We start from the raw sequence: 14,622 nt of genomic DNA, 5'->3' as shown, positions 1-14,622 counted from the left end.
CTGGCAGTGCTTGGGAGACCATTGGGATGCCACGGATCAATCCCGGTTTGGCCGTGTGCCAGGCAAACGCCCTACCCACTGAACTATTTCTCTGGCCCCGGCTCAGGTTCTTGATGACCCCTAATGCCCTGCTCCTCCTTGGCTCGTATGGCACAAGTTACAGCAACACCAACTCACAGGAACACAGATCAAACCAGAAGACGTAACAACTGCCCAAGAAACCTTATCAAGGACAAGATGAGTCTCGGGCGGGTGCTAAGAGATAGTTAGCCTGTGAAGGTTCTAAAACGTCACCAACGAGATAATCCAGCGGGAAGGGTCACCTACCTTGCACATGCCCAGACCCGTTAGGTCCCCCAGAGCCTGTCCAGAAGTGATCCCTGAACAGAAGTAAGACTAAGCCCTGATGTTTCACTCAGGACACCCCTGAAGGGGGTGGGTGAGACCCCTCCCCGCCCCAAGGGACCCAGCCCTGGTAGCCGAAAACCTCCAGAACCCAACTGCCACCCTGCTCACGGGCGCTCTCCACACACTCAGGCCGAGCCTCACCCACGAGTAAATCTACTCCTGGAACACAAGTCAGCATTTGTGGCCACGTGGTTCTTCAAACCACACACTCGACCCATATTCCAAGATTACCACACCACATTTGATAGGGTTCAAAGTAGGAGGCAACTAATCTTAGAAGAAAAATATACATTATTTTTACACATTTACATATATAAAAAGCACACAAGACTCAACCTTTAACAACATGTTAGTGATCTCTTATAGCAAGACTTAATAGTGCCTGGGTGAAATACAACAATCTTCACACTCTTTTCTCTAAGGATACTTTTTTTGTAGCAATTTTCAGCGGCTTTTTCATAACAAACAATTTTGGTTTTGCTTTGGAGCAAGGACTAGGGTTCTGGAAGGTAACACCAGAAATTTAATGGTGGGAAGGTGTAATGGTGGTGGGATTGGTGTTTGAATATTAAATGCAACCAAATATTGTGAACTCCGCCCCTCTCGGAGAGCCCGGCAAGCTACCGAGAGTATTCGATATGCCAGACACAGTAACAACAAAGTCTCCAATGGAGATGTTACTGGGCCTGCTCGAGCAAATCGACGGGAGGGCCTTCACCTTTTAAAAAATATTTTTTTAAAATAAAGCCCTGAGCACAGCTGGGTGTGGCCCTAAAACAAAAACCAACCCACAAAAAAAAAAAAAAACCAGAGTAATTCAATAAGTGAATAAAGAACTTACATAACACTTCAACATGTCTAAGGTTCTAGAGACAAAGAAAAAGGTGGCTTTCGCAATACACCCTCTGGTTTTCTGAGGATCTAGTAGGCCTGGGCAGGGACTATGGTCCTAGCCTTGTCTGTACCAGGTTTGCTCCCAGGTACCATACACCAAAACAACACCACTCCCCCCCTCACCAAATCATCACCTTTCTTAGATGTGAACAAACTGCATTGCTCGTGAGCACGCAAAACTCAGACATATCACATATGGGTTCTAGGCCGCTGAAACGCTCCCAGGCCCAGAGTGCCATTGGACGGTCTCCCTTCTTTCTTCCCAACTGATAATATAGAACAAACCGCTTCCCCCAGCATCAGAAAGGCAGGGTGCAAGCAGGAGCCCTAAAGGAAAGGAACCAGCTGGGTTTACCACAGAACCAAGTTAGTTCTCCAACCGGCCAATAAAACACACCCATTCGGGTCTGCAAACAAAAGCCATGGACGACCTGAGCAATTTTATACTCGGGAGCCTCGAATGACAAGAGCCGTTTCCACTCCATTAGCTGGCAGAGCTCAGACCAGGGCAAAGGAGGAAGCAAACTGTGACATGGGTCAGTAGACGGGCAAGCCCAGCCACAGGATATGCATGAAGCCAGGGAGACAGCAGAGAGGGGAAGAAGTTGACGGGGTTCCACCCCCAACACCACACAGGCACAGGAACCCAGCAGCCCCACCGGGGAGTGATCCCTGAGTACAGAGCCAGGAGTCAACCCTGAGCATCGCTGGGCGTAGCTCCTCCAAAAACACCAAACCAAACCAAAACAGAAACGCGAGACAATGGTCAGCAGTGTCAATCCCCGCCCCACCCTCCCAAAGACAAGCATGTGTCTTGCTCAACTAAAACATGGAGGGTTCCCTCTCCCCCCTCCCCCAGCAATCACTACAGCTAAGATTCCCTCACACATAGTGAAGAGTATAACCCCCGGTGAGCACACATAGGACGAAAAAAACAAAAACTAACAATGGGCAGCCTCTGGCGGGCACCATCCCCCAGCACGTGTGCAACTCCCAGTCCAGGCAGCGGGATCAACAGAGGTGAGGGAAGGAGGGAGAATTTTTTTAACTTTTGATTTTGGTGGGTTGGAGCAGGGAAGTCATCGGCCACCCAGGCAGTATTCAAGGGAACCAGAGGCCTCTTGGGGTGCTCAGTCAAGTGGCCAAGTGGTAGGGGGTGGGGACCCCAGGATGCAGGCCTGTGCTTCCCAGGACCACCAGGGACACCCCAACAGTCCCCAGGTACCTCCAGGTGGCCCTCAGCGATCTCACAGGATGCATTCAGTGTTGGTGAGGGCCCCTGGGCTGGCCTGTGCTCAGACCTCTGACCATGGGCCCCAGCTCCAACTTTTTTAACTTTTTTTTTCCTTTTTGGATCATACCCAGCGATACTCCTGGCTCTGCACTCAAGGATCACTCCTGATGGTGCTGGGGAGACCCTATGGGATGCCAGGATCGAACCCAGGTCGGCAGCCAGCAAGGCAAACGCCCTATCCGCTGTACTATTGCTCCGGCCCAACTTTTTTAACTAAAAATAAATAAATAAGTAAAAGGGAATGAATGAGAAACAGGTAGAAACAGCCAGGAATGAAGACACAGGAGGGTGGAACTGCCTAGCAATCAAACTGGGGTTGGAGGCTTTTTCAGAAATGCAGACGAGAACGTCATCACTTCCCCACTGCCCACAGTGGGTGCAGGTGGACTGCACCATCCCCCGCCATGTCCCTGACAAGCAAGGACAGGCCAGTGACAGGCCCAGAGGGGACCATGCGGCCAGGCAGAGAGGGACAGGCCAGAAGAGCAGCAGGGCTGCCAGAATCACAGGGGCCAGGCCTGGGAACAGGAGGCCTGGGAAGCCCCAGACAGGCCTGGCTGCGCTCCCTGCTCTCCGGGACACACGTGACCTCCAACAGAGCTCGAATGACATTTTACCCCTCCCCGTGTCCACCCCACCCCAGTCTCCCTGCATTCCCACCCTCAGCGAACCCCTCATCCCACAGCACGTGCTCCCAAGTGCGGGATGTTCTTGTTTTGTTTCATTGGTTTGGGGGCCACAAGCAGAGGCACTCTGTTATCGGGGATCACTCCTGCAGGAGCTTGGGGAACCCTTTGTGGTTCAGGGGGGCAAAGGGTCGATCCCCAGGTAAGAAAAACACCCCCCCCCCCGCTGTGCTAGTGCTCAGGCCCCCATGAATTTTTTAGCTCCTTCTGTGCTCAGAGCCAGCCACCAGGATGGACATGCAAATGACGGTTGTCACTCCCAAGCAGGGGAGGTGGAGGCTGGCCTCACACAGTGTCCTTATGCGGGCGGAGGGGCTGGGGCGGAAGGAGCCCCAAGAGAGAGGCATGAGAACACCCAGGTCTTAAATCAGTGTGTGGTGGTGACCCTGATCCATGCCCCCAGGCGCACCCCGACATCAGAATTAAGGCATCTGCTCTTCAAGACCAAGGCACTGAGATGCGGGCAGGTTTCCTCAGTCGCCCCATGACAGATGGGTACAATGCCTGTTCGGGACCGCCAGAGCACTGGAGAACAGGAGCGGCATTTTACCGCTCGGGATTTGAACCTGTCAACCAAGGAGCAGATACTCTAATGTTTATGGAATTAGTAAATTGGGAGGGGTCTACTGAACAGTGGCCGGCTGGATTGCAGAGAGACCCGGGCAGGAGCTGGAGAGAGAGCATAAAGCCACAAAGGCGTGCCCCTAGAGTATGGCGGCCATGTGAACCCCAGTACTATTCATGCATCCCCGGGAGTGACCAGAGCCAGGTGTGTCCCCAGCTTAAGGCATTAAACATTAAATTAAGAGCAAAGGCTCTGAAGCCTTGAGAGAAATTCCCAGCCCTCAGCATCTGACTCAGCTAGAAAGTCTATCTATGACTTGGGCCAGAGCTATAGTACAGTGGGGAGGGCACCTGTCCTGCACGCAGCTGACCCAAGTTCAATCCCCGGCACGCCATAGGGACCCCTGAGGCCCACCAGGGGTGATTCCCAGTGCAGAGCCAGGAAACCCTGAACATTGCCAGATGTGCTCAAAAACAAAATCAAAACAAACAAACAAGTCTATTCTGGAACCAGAGAAATAATACAGTGGAGAGGGCGTTTGCCTTGCACGCGGCCCACCTAGGTTCGATCCCCGGCATTCCATATGGCCCCCCCGAGCCCCATCAGAAGCAATTCCTGAGCCCAGAGCCAAGAGTAACCCCTAAGTTCCAATGGGTATGGCCACAAAGCAAAACAAAAGTCTATTCCCCAAAACTAAGGATTTCAGGGGCTGGAGAGATAGTATGGGGGTGGATATTTTCCTGGCATGTGGCCAAACCAAGTTTATCCCCTGCACCATGAAGGATGGACCTGGTCACACCAAGGAAGGATCCTCAGGACAGAGCCAGGAAAAAGCCCTGAGCACTGCTGGGAGGAGCCCAAAAAACAAAAAAAAAAAAGGAAAGAAAAGCAACTCAGAAACTCACATCTTGAAGCAATCTGATGGATGGCACATGACAATTTATTTGTTTGTTTTATTTATTTATTTTGAGTCACACCCAGCAATGCTCAGAGGTTACTCCTGGCTCTGCACTCAGGAATTACTCCTGGCACTGTCGAGGGACCATATGGGATGCCAGGAATCGAACCCGGTCAGCCGCATGCAAGGCAAACGCCCTACCTGCTGTGCTATCACTCCGGCCCCAAGAATAGTGGTTTATACCAGAGGAATTTCATGACCAGGCAGCGGGGCAAGGCAATTAGGAGCAGGAAATTAGGAGCTGGACCATATTAAAGGCAGGAAACCTGTCTGGTTAGGGCGATTGGAAATGTGGGGAATGTCCCGCTTATATTTGCCTAAAACCTTAATCAGCGATCTTTAACCCCAATCAGAGATCTTTATTAGCACCCCGAGAGGAAGTGTGACGCAAGGGACCAACCCCAGAGCGAATTTATGGATCACCCTGGTACCCACCAGTCTCCAGTCTGTCACTGACCCCCACCACACACTTCCTACAAATGCCAGTCTCTCTCTTCTTTCCCAGAAAGTCCTCTCATGGAGCTGGAGCGATAGCACAGCAGGGAGGGCGTTTGCCTTGCACGTGCCGGACCCGGGTTGATTTCCAGCATCCTATATGGTCCTCCAGGCACCGCCCGGAGTGATTCCTGAGTGCAGAGCCAGGAATAAGTCCTGTGCATTGCTGGGTATGACCCAAAAAGAAAGAAAAAAAAAAGCACTCTCATGACCCCAGAGACCCGAGAGCTGCTCTGCAGACTGGGGTCCACCAGTACCCCATCAATGTCTTCCTCTGGACATTCCACCTTTTGTCTCCCAAGTGGCCTTCATGTAAAAGTGGCACGAAGCCTGGTCAGCGACAGGGGGGCCTTCCTGTTCTGGCTCTCATCCCATCTGCCTCTCTGCCATATGTGTTTTGTCTGACCAGTCTTCTTGCAAAAAACACTCACAACCGTGCTCTCAAATGGGTACAAGGACGCATCCCAACTCACAGAGGAAAAACATGTGAGGCGTCCAGCAGGCAGGGGAGCTCAGGGGGCAACCCCAAGCCAGGGCACCACCCGCCCAACTGTCTCAGGCCGCAGCACTAGGAAGACCACCTGGGTGCTGGTCAGCTTCCCCATCGGTGACCCTCAAACCCTGCTACTTGCTGGGCCCCAGCACTCGGGACCACAACACACGTGTCTACCTAAGGACACTGCAAGGACACAGTTGTGACCAGATCGGTCTCCACTCGGGATTAAGAGTCCAGATCTGAGGCTGGAGAGACAGAACGGCAGAGAAGGCACTGGCCTTGCAGGAGGCATCTGACTTGGGGTTTGACCACCACCCGCCCCCCGGCCCCACACCACCTATGATCCCCCAGAGCAATTGCTCAGGCTGACTCCTGAGCACAGAGGTAGGAAGAGCCCCCTGGCTCCACCCAATGTGGCCCAACAATCCCCCCTACCCAGAAAAAAAAAATCAATCAATCCAGATGGAAGGATGGAATGATTGTGGGAAAACCAGCCTTGGGGGGGGGGGGGGGGCAGGCCCACACAGGGGCTGCCCTTGAGGCAGGTGAGGTTTCCAAACAGGACTTGTCTCAGGGGAAAGGTAGGCAGCAGGGATGAAGTGCGAGTCTCTCATCAGAAGCCAGAGCCAAGGCGAGAGGGAGGCCAGCTCAGGGGTTGAGGCCAGCTCAGGGGGGTGGACATCCCCGTGTAAGCCCTTCCCTGCCAGGCCACTCAGAAGCATGCAAGAAAGCCCACATGCACATCGGCAGCTGAATCCAGAGAAGATGTCATTCCCCCCATAGGGGCCGGGAAAATGGTGCAAAGGCCCAGAGCTCATGCCTGGCACCGAACAGGCCCCAAGTTCGATCCCCAACACCACAGGGAACTCAAGCAAAGGGGCCCCTTGCACGACCCTTCCTGTCTGAGAAAGGACCAAGTGGCTATCTAGGCCAACAGCCCAAAGGGCCACGCCGGAGGAGCCTCCTAGGCAGAAAGCAGGTCACCTGCACATCTAAAGAGCCCCCTCGTGCACTAAGTTGACTCACATGTCTATGACCCCCAACTTTTGCCCAGAGTCCACGTGAAACCCCCATAAGCACGCAGCGCTCCCTTGGTTAATAAATCCCCGTGGGGATGAAGTCAGCCCAGTCACTAATGTATTCAGTCTACCAGCTTGACCTGTCGAAACCAGAACCAAGCAGTGCTCAGCTTCAGCCCAAGAAGAGGAAATCGGAGTCAGCTGGACTGGGGCCTCCAAGGGCCTCCAAAAAAAAAAAAAAAAAAAAAAGCCTAGCTCGAAGTCGCCCTGCCTGGCTGGATTTCCACGCCATAAAATGAGCACTGACAGCAGACCTGAGCAGGAACTGAAGGAGAGCGAAATACTGAGCCCCGGGCAGCAGAGGGTATCAGCGTCCATCAGAACTGGACAGGGCTGGAGAAGGTCTAACCCCCAGTGGTACTAACTAGGGACTTACTCGTGGCTTCATACTCAGGGATCACTCCTGGTGATGCTCAGAATCAGTGGCATCCAAGGCCAGTTTATAACCTATCCTACTATCTTCCCGGCCCTCATCAGTAGTAAGCGCTAAAGAGCCCCCAGTCAAGTGGCAGTTAGCTGAAGTATCTGGAAGCAAGAACAGAAAAAAGCCATTCCAAAACCTGAGGTTCGATTCCCCAGCACCACCAAAAATGACCCCTGAGCACAGAGCCATAAAGAAGTGCTTGGGACTGGAGCAATAGTACAGTGGGGAGACGGACCCGGGTTCGATTCCCAGCATCCCATATGGTCCCCCTGAGCACCGCCAGGAGAAATTCCTGAGTGCAAAGCCAGGAGTAACCCCTGATCATCGCCGGGTGTGACCCAAAGAGCAAAAAATAAAATAAAAAATAAATAAATAAGCCCTGAGCACAGCTAGGTGTGGGTCCCACTCCCAGTCCCCCCAAAAATAAATTTTTCAAGAGTCAGGATAGCTGCGTTTGCAATTTTAACACAAACCGGGATACAAGTTGACAGGGATAAACAGAAGCAATACCCTGAAGTACGAAGTGCCCCCTAAAACTTAGCTCCCGGTCTGTGCGCTTCCCCTGAAGATGCACCCGGAGGCTTTACAGCTGCCAGGGTCAGCAGCACGGACTCCCTCGTCCCATCTCTCCTCATGTCACACTAATTAAAGAAGCCGGGATTCCCTTAGCAGCCACTAGTGTGTATGGCCAGGGCTCCCAGCCTCGAGCCCAGCCTTCCCTCTCTCCTCCACACGTGCTTTCTGCCAAACACTGTCACACAGAAACAAAGTCAGCGGGGGCTGGAGCGAGAGCACAGCGGGGAGGGCGTTTGCCTTGCACACGGCCGACCTGGGTTCGATTCCCAGCATCCTATATGGTCCCCGGAGTCCTGCCAGGACTAATTCCTGAGTGTATTAGCCAGGAGTAATCCCTGTGAACTGCCGATGCACAAGGTGTGACCTCCTCCCCGCCAAAAAAAAGAAACAAAGGCAGCACTGTCTTGGGGGAGTCCAGAGCACTGGGCTAATTAACCCAGAAAATATCCTCGAGGAAGTAGGGACACATTCCAGGGCTCCATCAGTAAGTGACAGGGATGGCTGGATGGGTAGAACAAGCTGGGTAAGGCGTTTGCCTTGCACACAGCCAGCCTGGGTTCGATCCCTGGCACCCCAAAGCCAGGAGTGATCCCAGAGCAGGACCTCCACCAAAATATAATATACATACATACATACATACATACACACACACACACACACACACACACACATATATATATATATATAACTGCATCCAGGCATTCTCCACCCATAGTTCCAACCTGACCCAGCCATCACTGCATTCTCCCCCCGACACACACATGTCATCAGCTTTCTCAGAGTGCAGTCCCCTGAGACCAGGCTGTGACACAGGGAACTGTATCCACAACAGCACCTGCCTTGCACGGTGACAGCTCAGCCACAGCTAGGCCTTCATGGGGAGCCGGGACCCAGCCCCACCCTGGTGGGCCCCTGCATCTGTCTCTGAGGATGACCCAGGACTACTGAGCCCCAGCCTGCTAACCAGGGAGCAGGGCAGAGGAAATAAGGGGGGTGGGGGGAGGGCTGCAGAGTGGGGTCGCCTACAGAGTCCCTCGAGGGAGTGGACAATCTGGGGCCCCCTGGACACAATTCATAATCTAAAAGGGCTGGAGAGCTGTAGAGCAGGTAAAGGGCACTTGTACACAGCTGACCTGGGTTCAATACCCATGTGTCCCCCAAACTCTGCGGGGAGGGATCCCTAGTATATCACGTATGTACACCCTCCCCAAAGAAAAACCATGACATTTCCCGTGAGTGAGGAGACGAGAATGAAGTCAATAAAACGAACAGGAACGAGGGCTCTTTGGGGGAAAAAATGGGGCCTGTCTGTCTTACAGCAGATAGTAAAAGAAATTCTAGTTGCCTAAGACTGTTTAATAAAGGAAACAAAGAGCTAAAAGGAAAATGACTAGAGATTTACATGATCTTGTTTGTATATTTTTTTTTTAAAAAAGGTTTGTTTCAAAAGCAACTAGCAACTAGGAGCAGTCACAAAGTAAAGTTCCACAGGACTAGCAAGGTGTGCAGGAAAACATCTCCAGAGGAAACCTGAAACCCAGACAGAGGACTGAGGACACCAGCTGAGAACAGTTACAAGCTCTTTCAGAAGAATAAATGGAGAGGGGGTGGGGGGCCAAAAAAAAGTGACCATTCAAATAAATTCAAATTCCACCTAAAAACTGAAAATTCCCAACCCACAAATTTGATTCTGGGGGGAGGCGACCCACACCCAGCGGTGCTTAGGGCTGACTCCTGCCTCTGTGCTTGGTGGTCACTCCTGATGGTGCTTGGGAGACACAGGTGGTCCCAGTGGCAGGGATCAAACCATGGTGGGCTATGTGCCTGGCAAGCACGGTGCCCACTGTATTCTCTCTGGCACTCCTCGTTTTGAGGGGCTCCGAGCAGGGTAGTGCCAGCCTTTGCCTCCCACCAGAATAACCTGGAGTGCTGTTGCCCCGTCCCCCCTCACACACACCCCCCACCCCAATCTACAGAGCGGCTTGCTAGGCAGAACTGGGCGTGCAGTCCAGTGTGCAGATGTGGCATAAAGCGTTTTAAGCAAGGATTCCCATCACAGCTGCTCCCTACGCCTTTGGGGTCCGGTTCTATCTACCTCCTTAGAGGCTGTGGGATCTCAGGCAAGCTCCTCAACTCCTCTGGGCTCTGGGTGCCCTCGGGTGTCAGAGATGAGTGAGCCTTCAACTCCAGCTAGGCGAATGCATGTCCCTCCCAGTCACCCAGAAAAGGTCCCCAGCCTTCCCTCTCCCGGGGCGAGCGCGGTCAAGGCGCACGGCCGGCCGAAAGGCAAGAAGTTCCCCCGCGGCTTTTCGGGCCTCGGCCGTGGCCACACCCGTCCTCCTCCCGCCCCGCCCCTCGCTGCAAAGGGCCACCAAACCTCGGGTTCCGGCACAGACCGAGAACAGCGCGATGAAAACAAGGCTGGGGGCCCCTGGGGATCCCTCCCTGCCTTCCCGTGCAATCAAAAGGGGCGCGGGCAGCTTCAGACTACCCGGCTGGGAAGCCAAAAAAAATAAATAAATCTAATCATGAAACTGGGTGAGTGCCCCAAGGTTCCAGCGTCCAGATACTTCGCCAGAAAACTCGGGTGCCCACGACCTCTCAGAGCCCGACCTCCGTCCCAGCCCAGGAGCCTGCAAACCGTTTCCAGGACCAGAAACTTCCCCAGCAGGACTTTCTGGCACCTTACAAACCACCTTCTCCGTAGGCCGGCGACTTTGAGGGGACACCCCCTGCCCCTCAACAGCTGTACGGACCCCATTCCTTGGGGGGGGGGAGTAGAAATGAGGACCGGTTAGGCAGAACTTAGGGAGAGGGGCCGGTTCCAAGCAGAACCAGACCTCGGTGCGCCCCAGCCAAGAAAAAGGGAAAAAAGAAAAAAAGGCTCGGGGTCAGGTGAGGGTGGGGGGTGCTCCCATTCATCACAAACCGGAGGCAAGCGGGTTTCTCCCCACCCCCACCCCCCACCCCCGAAAGGAGACGCCACAGGTGAGTGTGCCCGGCCCCGAGGCGCGGCGAGGTCGCGCGCGCGGTGGGCGCCCCGGCCCGCAGATGTCGCCGGCGCGGTTATCGGAAGAGGTGGGGTCACGACTGGACGCCGCCCGGATACGGGACGCTCCTCGGGGCCCCAGGCTAGAGGGGCTCCAGGGGAGAACCGCCGCTCCGGCACGAAGAGCGAGAGAGAGAGAGAGAAAGACAGAGAGAGAGGAGAGGGGCGGGCAGCGGCTTCCCATCAGCTGCCGGCGCCGCGGGCACGGGCGCGCGTGCCAAGCCTGGAGGCGCGCTCCGGGGGGCGCGCTCGGGGGCGTCCTCCAGGGCGTCCTCCCGCGCCGGCCGCTGCCCTCGGGCCGCGCACGCCCGGAGGGGCAGCCGGCAGGTAAGGGACACGCCGCGTCCCCGCCGTTCCCCACCCCAACCCCCATCCCGGCCGCCACGGCGCGCGCTCCGCACGCGCGCCCCGCGAGCAGCGGTACAGCAGCCGCCACCCCCGGCTCGGCCACCCCCGCGCGGCCACCCCGGCCCCGCTCACCAGAAGAACACGCGCGAGCAGAGGTTCGCGTCCCGCAGCGGGTTGGGTTTCACCTCCGAATACACCGGCTGCATGTTGGCGCGGGGCTGCTGCCGCTCCCACTGCTGCTTCTGCTGCTGCCGCTGCCGCTGCCGCCGCTGCGCCGGCGCCGGGCCGGGGAGATGCTGCAGCTCCGGCCGCCGCGCGGGGCCGCTTGGCGGGAGCCCGAGAACCAACACCCGCTTCCGGGAGCCGAGCGGCCGGCGGCCCGCCCTGTCCCCGCCTCCCCCCGGGGGGTGCCCGCCGCCGGGACCGCGGGGGAGCCGGGAGCCCGGGAGCTGGCGAGCAGCGTGGGGGCGCCGAGGGGCTGCGGGGCGTGGGGGCCCGACAGGTGCGAGGCGACCGGTGCCGTTGATGAGGGCGGTGGAAGTGGGGAGGGCCGGGAGGGCGCAACCACGTGGCCAGGGACCGGTCGCCGAGGCGCCCACGTGCGCGCACCTGGCTGCAAACTTGGCCCAAGTGGGCGATCGGGGCCCCGGCACCCACCCCTAAAATGGAGGGAGGAGGCCCCGGCTCTCCCCGCCCCCGCGGCTGGGCAACGCCCCCTGGGCGGCGGCCTCCGGAGGCGCCGCGCGAGAGCAGCTGCCCGCCCCCTGGGCGCGCTGCCCGCATCAGGACCAAAGAAGGCTGCGCGGGCGGCGGGGGAGGCTCCGCGCAACCTGCGGGCCCCAGCGCCCGACCTCGGCCCAAGGCCGGCCGGGCCTGGCCCGTCTCGCCTAGGCACGCTGCGGGACGGTTCGAGGGACCCTTAGATGCGAAGGACTCACATCATTTTTTTTTCCTTTTTGCAAGACAGATTCCTTCCGTGGAAGAGGAGGGATCCTCGCCTGTGGCGTGGTGGGGGGGGGGGGGTACCTCCGTGAGGTTTGGGGAGGAATCTTCGGAGTAGAGGGACTGGCGAGAAACGGCCTTTGGGAACACTTTCATTGGGACCTCAAGAGAACCGACCTCCCGTGAACGGGACAAACTGGATCCAACACCGGCTGATCTTGCGCACCGGGAGGTGTGTGTGGGGGGGGGGGAGCGCCAGGTCTTTTAACTCTGACCGCGCCCCCCATTCAGAGAGTCACTGTTACCCCAGTTTTTTTGCAGATCCGTTGAGATCTGCAAAAAGAAACTTTTTTGCAAGGTTTCGGTGTCAGGAAAAGCTGGAACTGGAGCCCGAGCGATAGTACAGCAGTCAGGGCGCTGGCTGGATCCGGGTTCGATACAGGTCCGCGGTCCATATGGCCCTCGGCACCCCGCCAGGACTGATCCTGAGTGCAAACCCAGCCGGGAATGGGCCAGGAGCACAGCTGGGCATGCCCCACCCCCACCCTCAAATAAAAGAAAACTGGATTTGAATTCAAATCTTAATCCAGAGTCAGCTGCCTCGCTGGCCAGTGTTTATGAGAGCTGCCCCAACAAGTGGAATGGAGGGATGAGACTGAATAAACCTGAATGAACCAAAACGTGGGCTGCCACTCCGGAGTCTTACTCATTCTGGGTGAGGAGCCTAGAGCACTTACCTTATGTATGTGAGGCTCTGGGTTTCAGGGGGCTGGCGGTGAGCCCCTTAAGACTTGTCCCTAACCATGACAGCACATCTCCCCCTTCCTTAAAGAAACAAGTTATTTGTGTGACCAGCTGAGTGACTTCTCCACCCTTCAGCCCTCATGAATGTGGCCTCGAACAAGATCATCTAGTCACTCTTTAACCGTTTCCCACAGGTCTTTGCCTAAATAATATTACAGGTACTATCTTTTCGCCTCTGTGAGATGGTTAGGTGGAGAATCTGTGGGCGGCCTGTGCCCGGGGTGTTCATTGTAGGTGTACTTGAAATGTGCTGAGTCATTCTTAGTGTTCTCTGCATAAGAAAATAAAATGATTAAGGTGTAACCTTACTGACACCCATTGTGCTAAATATTTCACTGCACAGACATCTCTCACCGGCTGGTCATCTTAAATGTACTTCATTTTTATTGTCAGTTTTACCTCAGTGAAGCTGGAGGAAAGTTATCGAAGTCTTGCTATACTGAAACACTTATGTCCACAGTCCAAGGACAAAACTGATCATTGTATGTATTTATGTAGTTATTTATTAGTTTGGTAGCTACACCTGGCAGTGTTCAGGGTTTACTCCTGGCTCTGAGCTCAGGGATTACTCTTTTTTTTTTTTTTATTAGTGAAACACCATGAGGTATAGTTGTAGATTTACAATTTTTTGTGCTTGGGTTTCGATTATACAATGATCAAATACCCATCCCTCCACCAGTGCCCATTTTCCACCACCATGGATAGTATCCCCCCCACCCCCATCCCCCCATCCCCCCTGTCTCTGTGGCAGGGCAATCCCCTGTGTTCTCTCTCTCCTTTTGGGTGTTGTGGTCTGCAAAAGAGGCATTGAGTGGCAAACATGTTCAGGGATCACTCTCGCCAGGGGGACCATATGTGATGCTGGGAATGGAACCCAGGTCAGCCATGGGCAAGGCAAACACCTCCCCACTGTAGTAGCTTTCTGGCCCCAACTGACTTTTTTTTTTTTAATAACCTTTTAATTTAATTTTAGACACCATGGTTCACAAAACTGATAATGGTAGGATTTCATGCATAAAACATTCTGCTGTCTGCTCCCTTCCATCGTTGTCCTAATGTCCTCTACGGACACCCCCCCACCCCCCATCCCCGTTCGTATTCCCAACCCCCATCCCCTCCTACAGTGATAAGCTTCCTACTAAAGGTCAGTTCTCAGTTTCTGTTGCCTTTGGGCATTTGTTACTTCCTCACTTTCTTTTTATCCTACATTTGAGGGCAATTGTTCTGTGCCTGTCTTCTTCTTGGCTAATTTCACTTCTGGCTAATTTCACCTGGTATGATTCTCTCTAAAGCATTCCCTGTAGCACCAAATTGCGTGATTTCTTCTTTTCTTATAGCTGAGTACAACTGATCACTTTTAAAGTAAGGGTGCTGCGGTTTATGATGCTATTTTCTTTGTATTTCATGTGTGTTTGAGAATTGCTGTCATAAAAGGATGACATTTAGAGCTGCCTCTCATCAGAAAATAATCATTTCTGGAGCCAGAGAAATAGTACAGCAGGTAAGGCATTTGCCTTGCATGTAGCTGACCCTAGTTTGATCTCTGGCACCACATAGGGTCCCCAAACCCGCCAGGATTGATCTCTGAGTGCAGAGCCAGGAGT

The 14,622-nt window shown here is 54.7% G+C and overlaps 1 protein-coding gene across 1 annotated transcript in view; it reads right to left on the bottom strand.

Annotated features, from left to right (window-relative positions):
- Positions 1-11,498, bottom strand: part of ABCC4 (ATP binding cassette subfamily C member 4) — a 211,844-nt gene extending 200,346 nt beyond the window's left edge. Inside the window, exon 1 of the mRNA XM_056109770.1 lies at positions 11,405-11,498. Within this exon, the coding sequence (XP_055965745.1) occupies positions 11,405-11,478 (74 nt within the window). The 5' untranslated portion in view covers positions 11,479-11,498. The remainder of the gene's footprint in view (positions 1-11,404) is intronic.
- Between the last annotated feature and the right edge of the window lie 3,124 nt (positions 11,499-14,622).

Source organism: Sorex fumeus, unplaced genomic scaffold, assembly GCF_029834395.1.
Source record: "Sorex fumeus unplaced genomic scaffold, SorFum_2.1 ptg000008l, whole genome shotgun sequence".
Lineage (NCBI taxonomy): Eukaryota > Metazoa > Chordata > Mammalia > Eulipotyphla > Soricidae > Sorex > Sorex fumeus.
The sequence above is the reverse complement of the archived record's forward strand: the minus strand, read 5'-3'. Positions and strand labels throughout refer to the sequence as shown.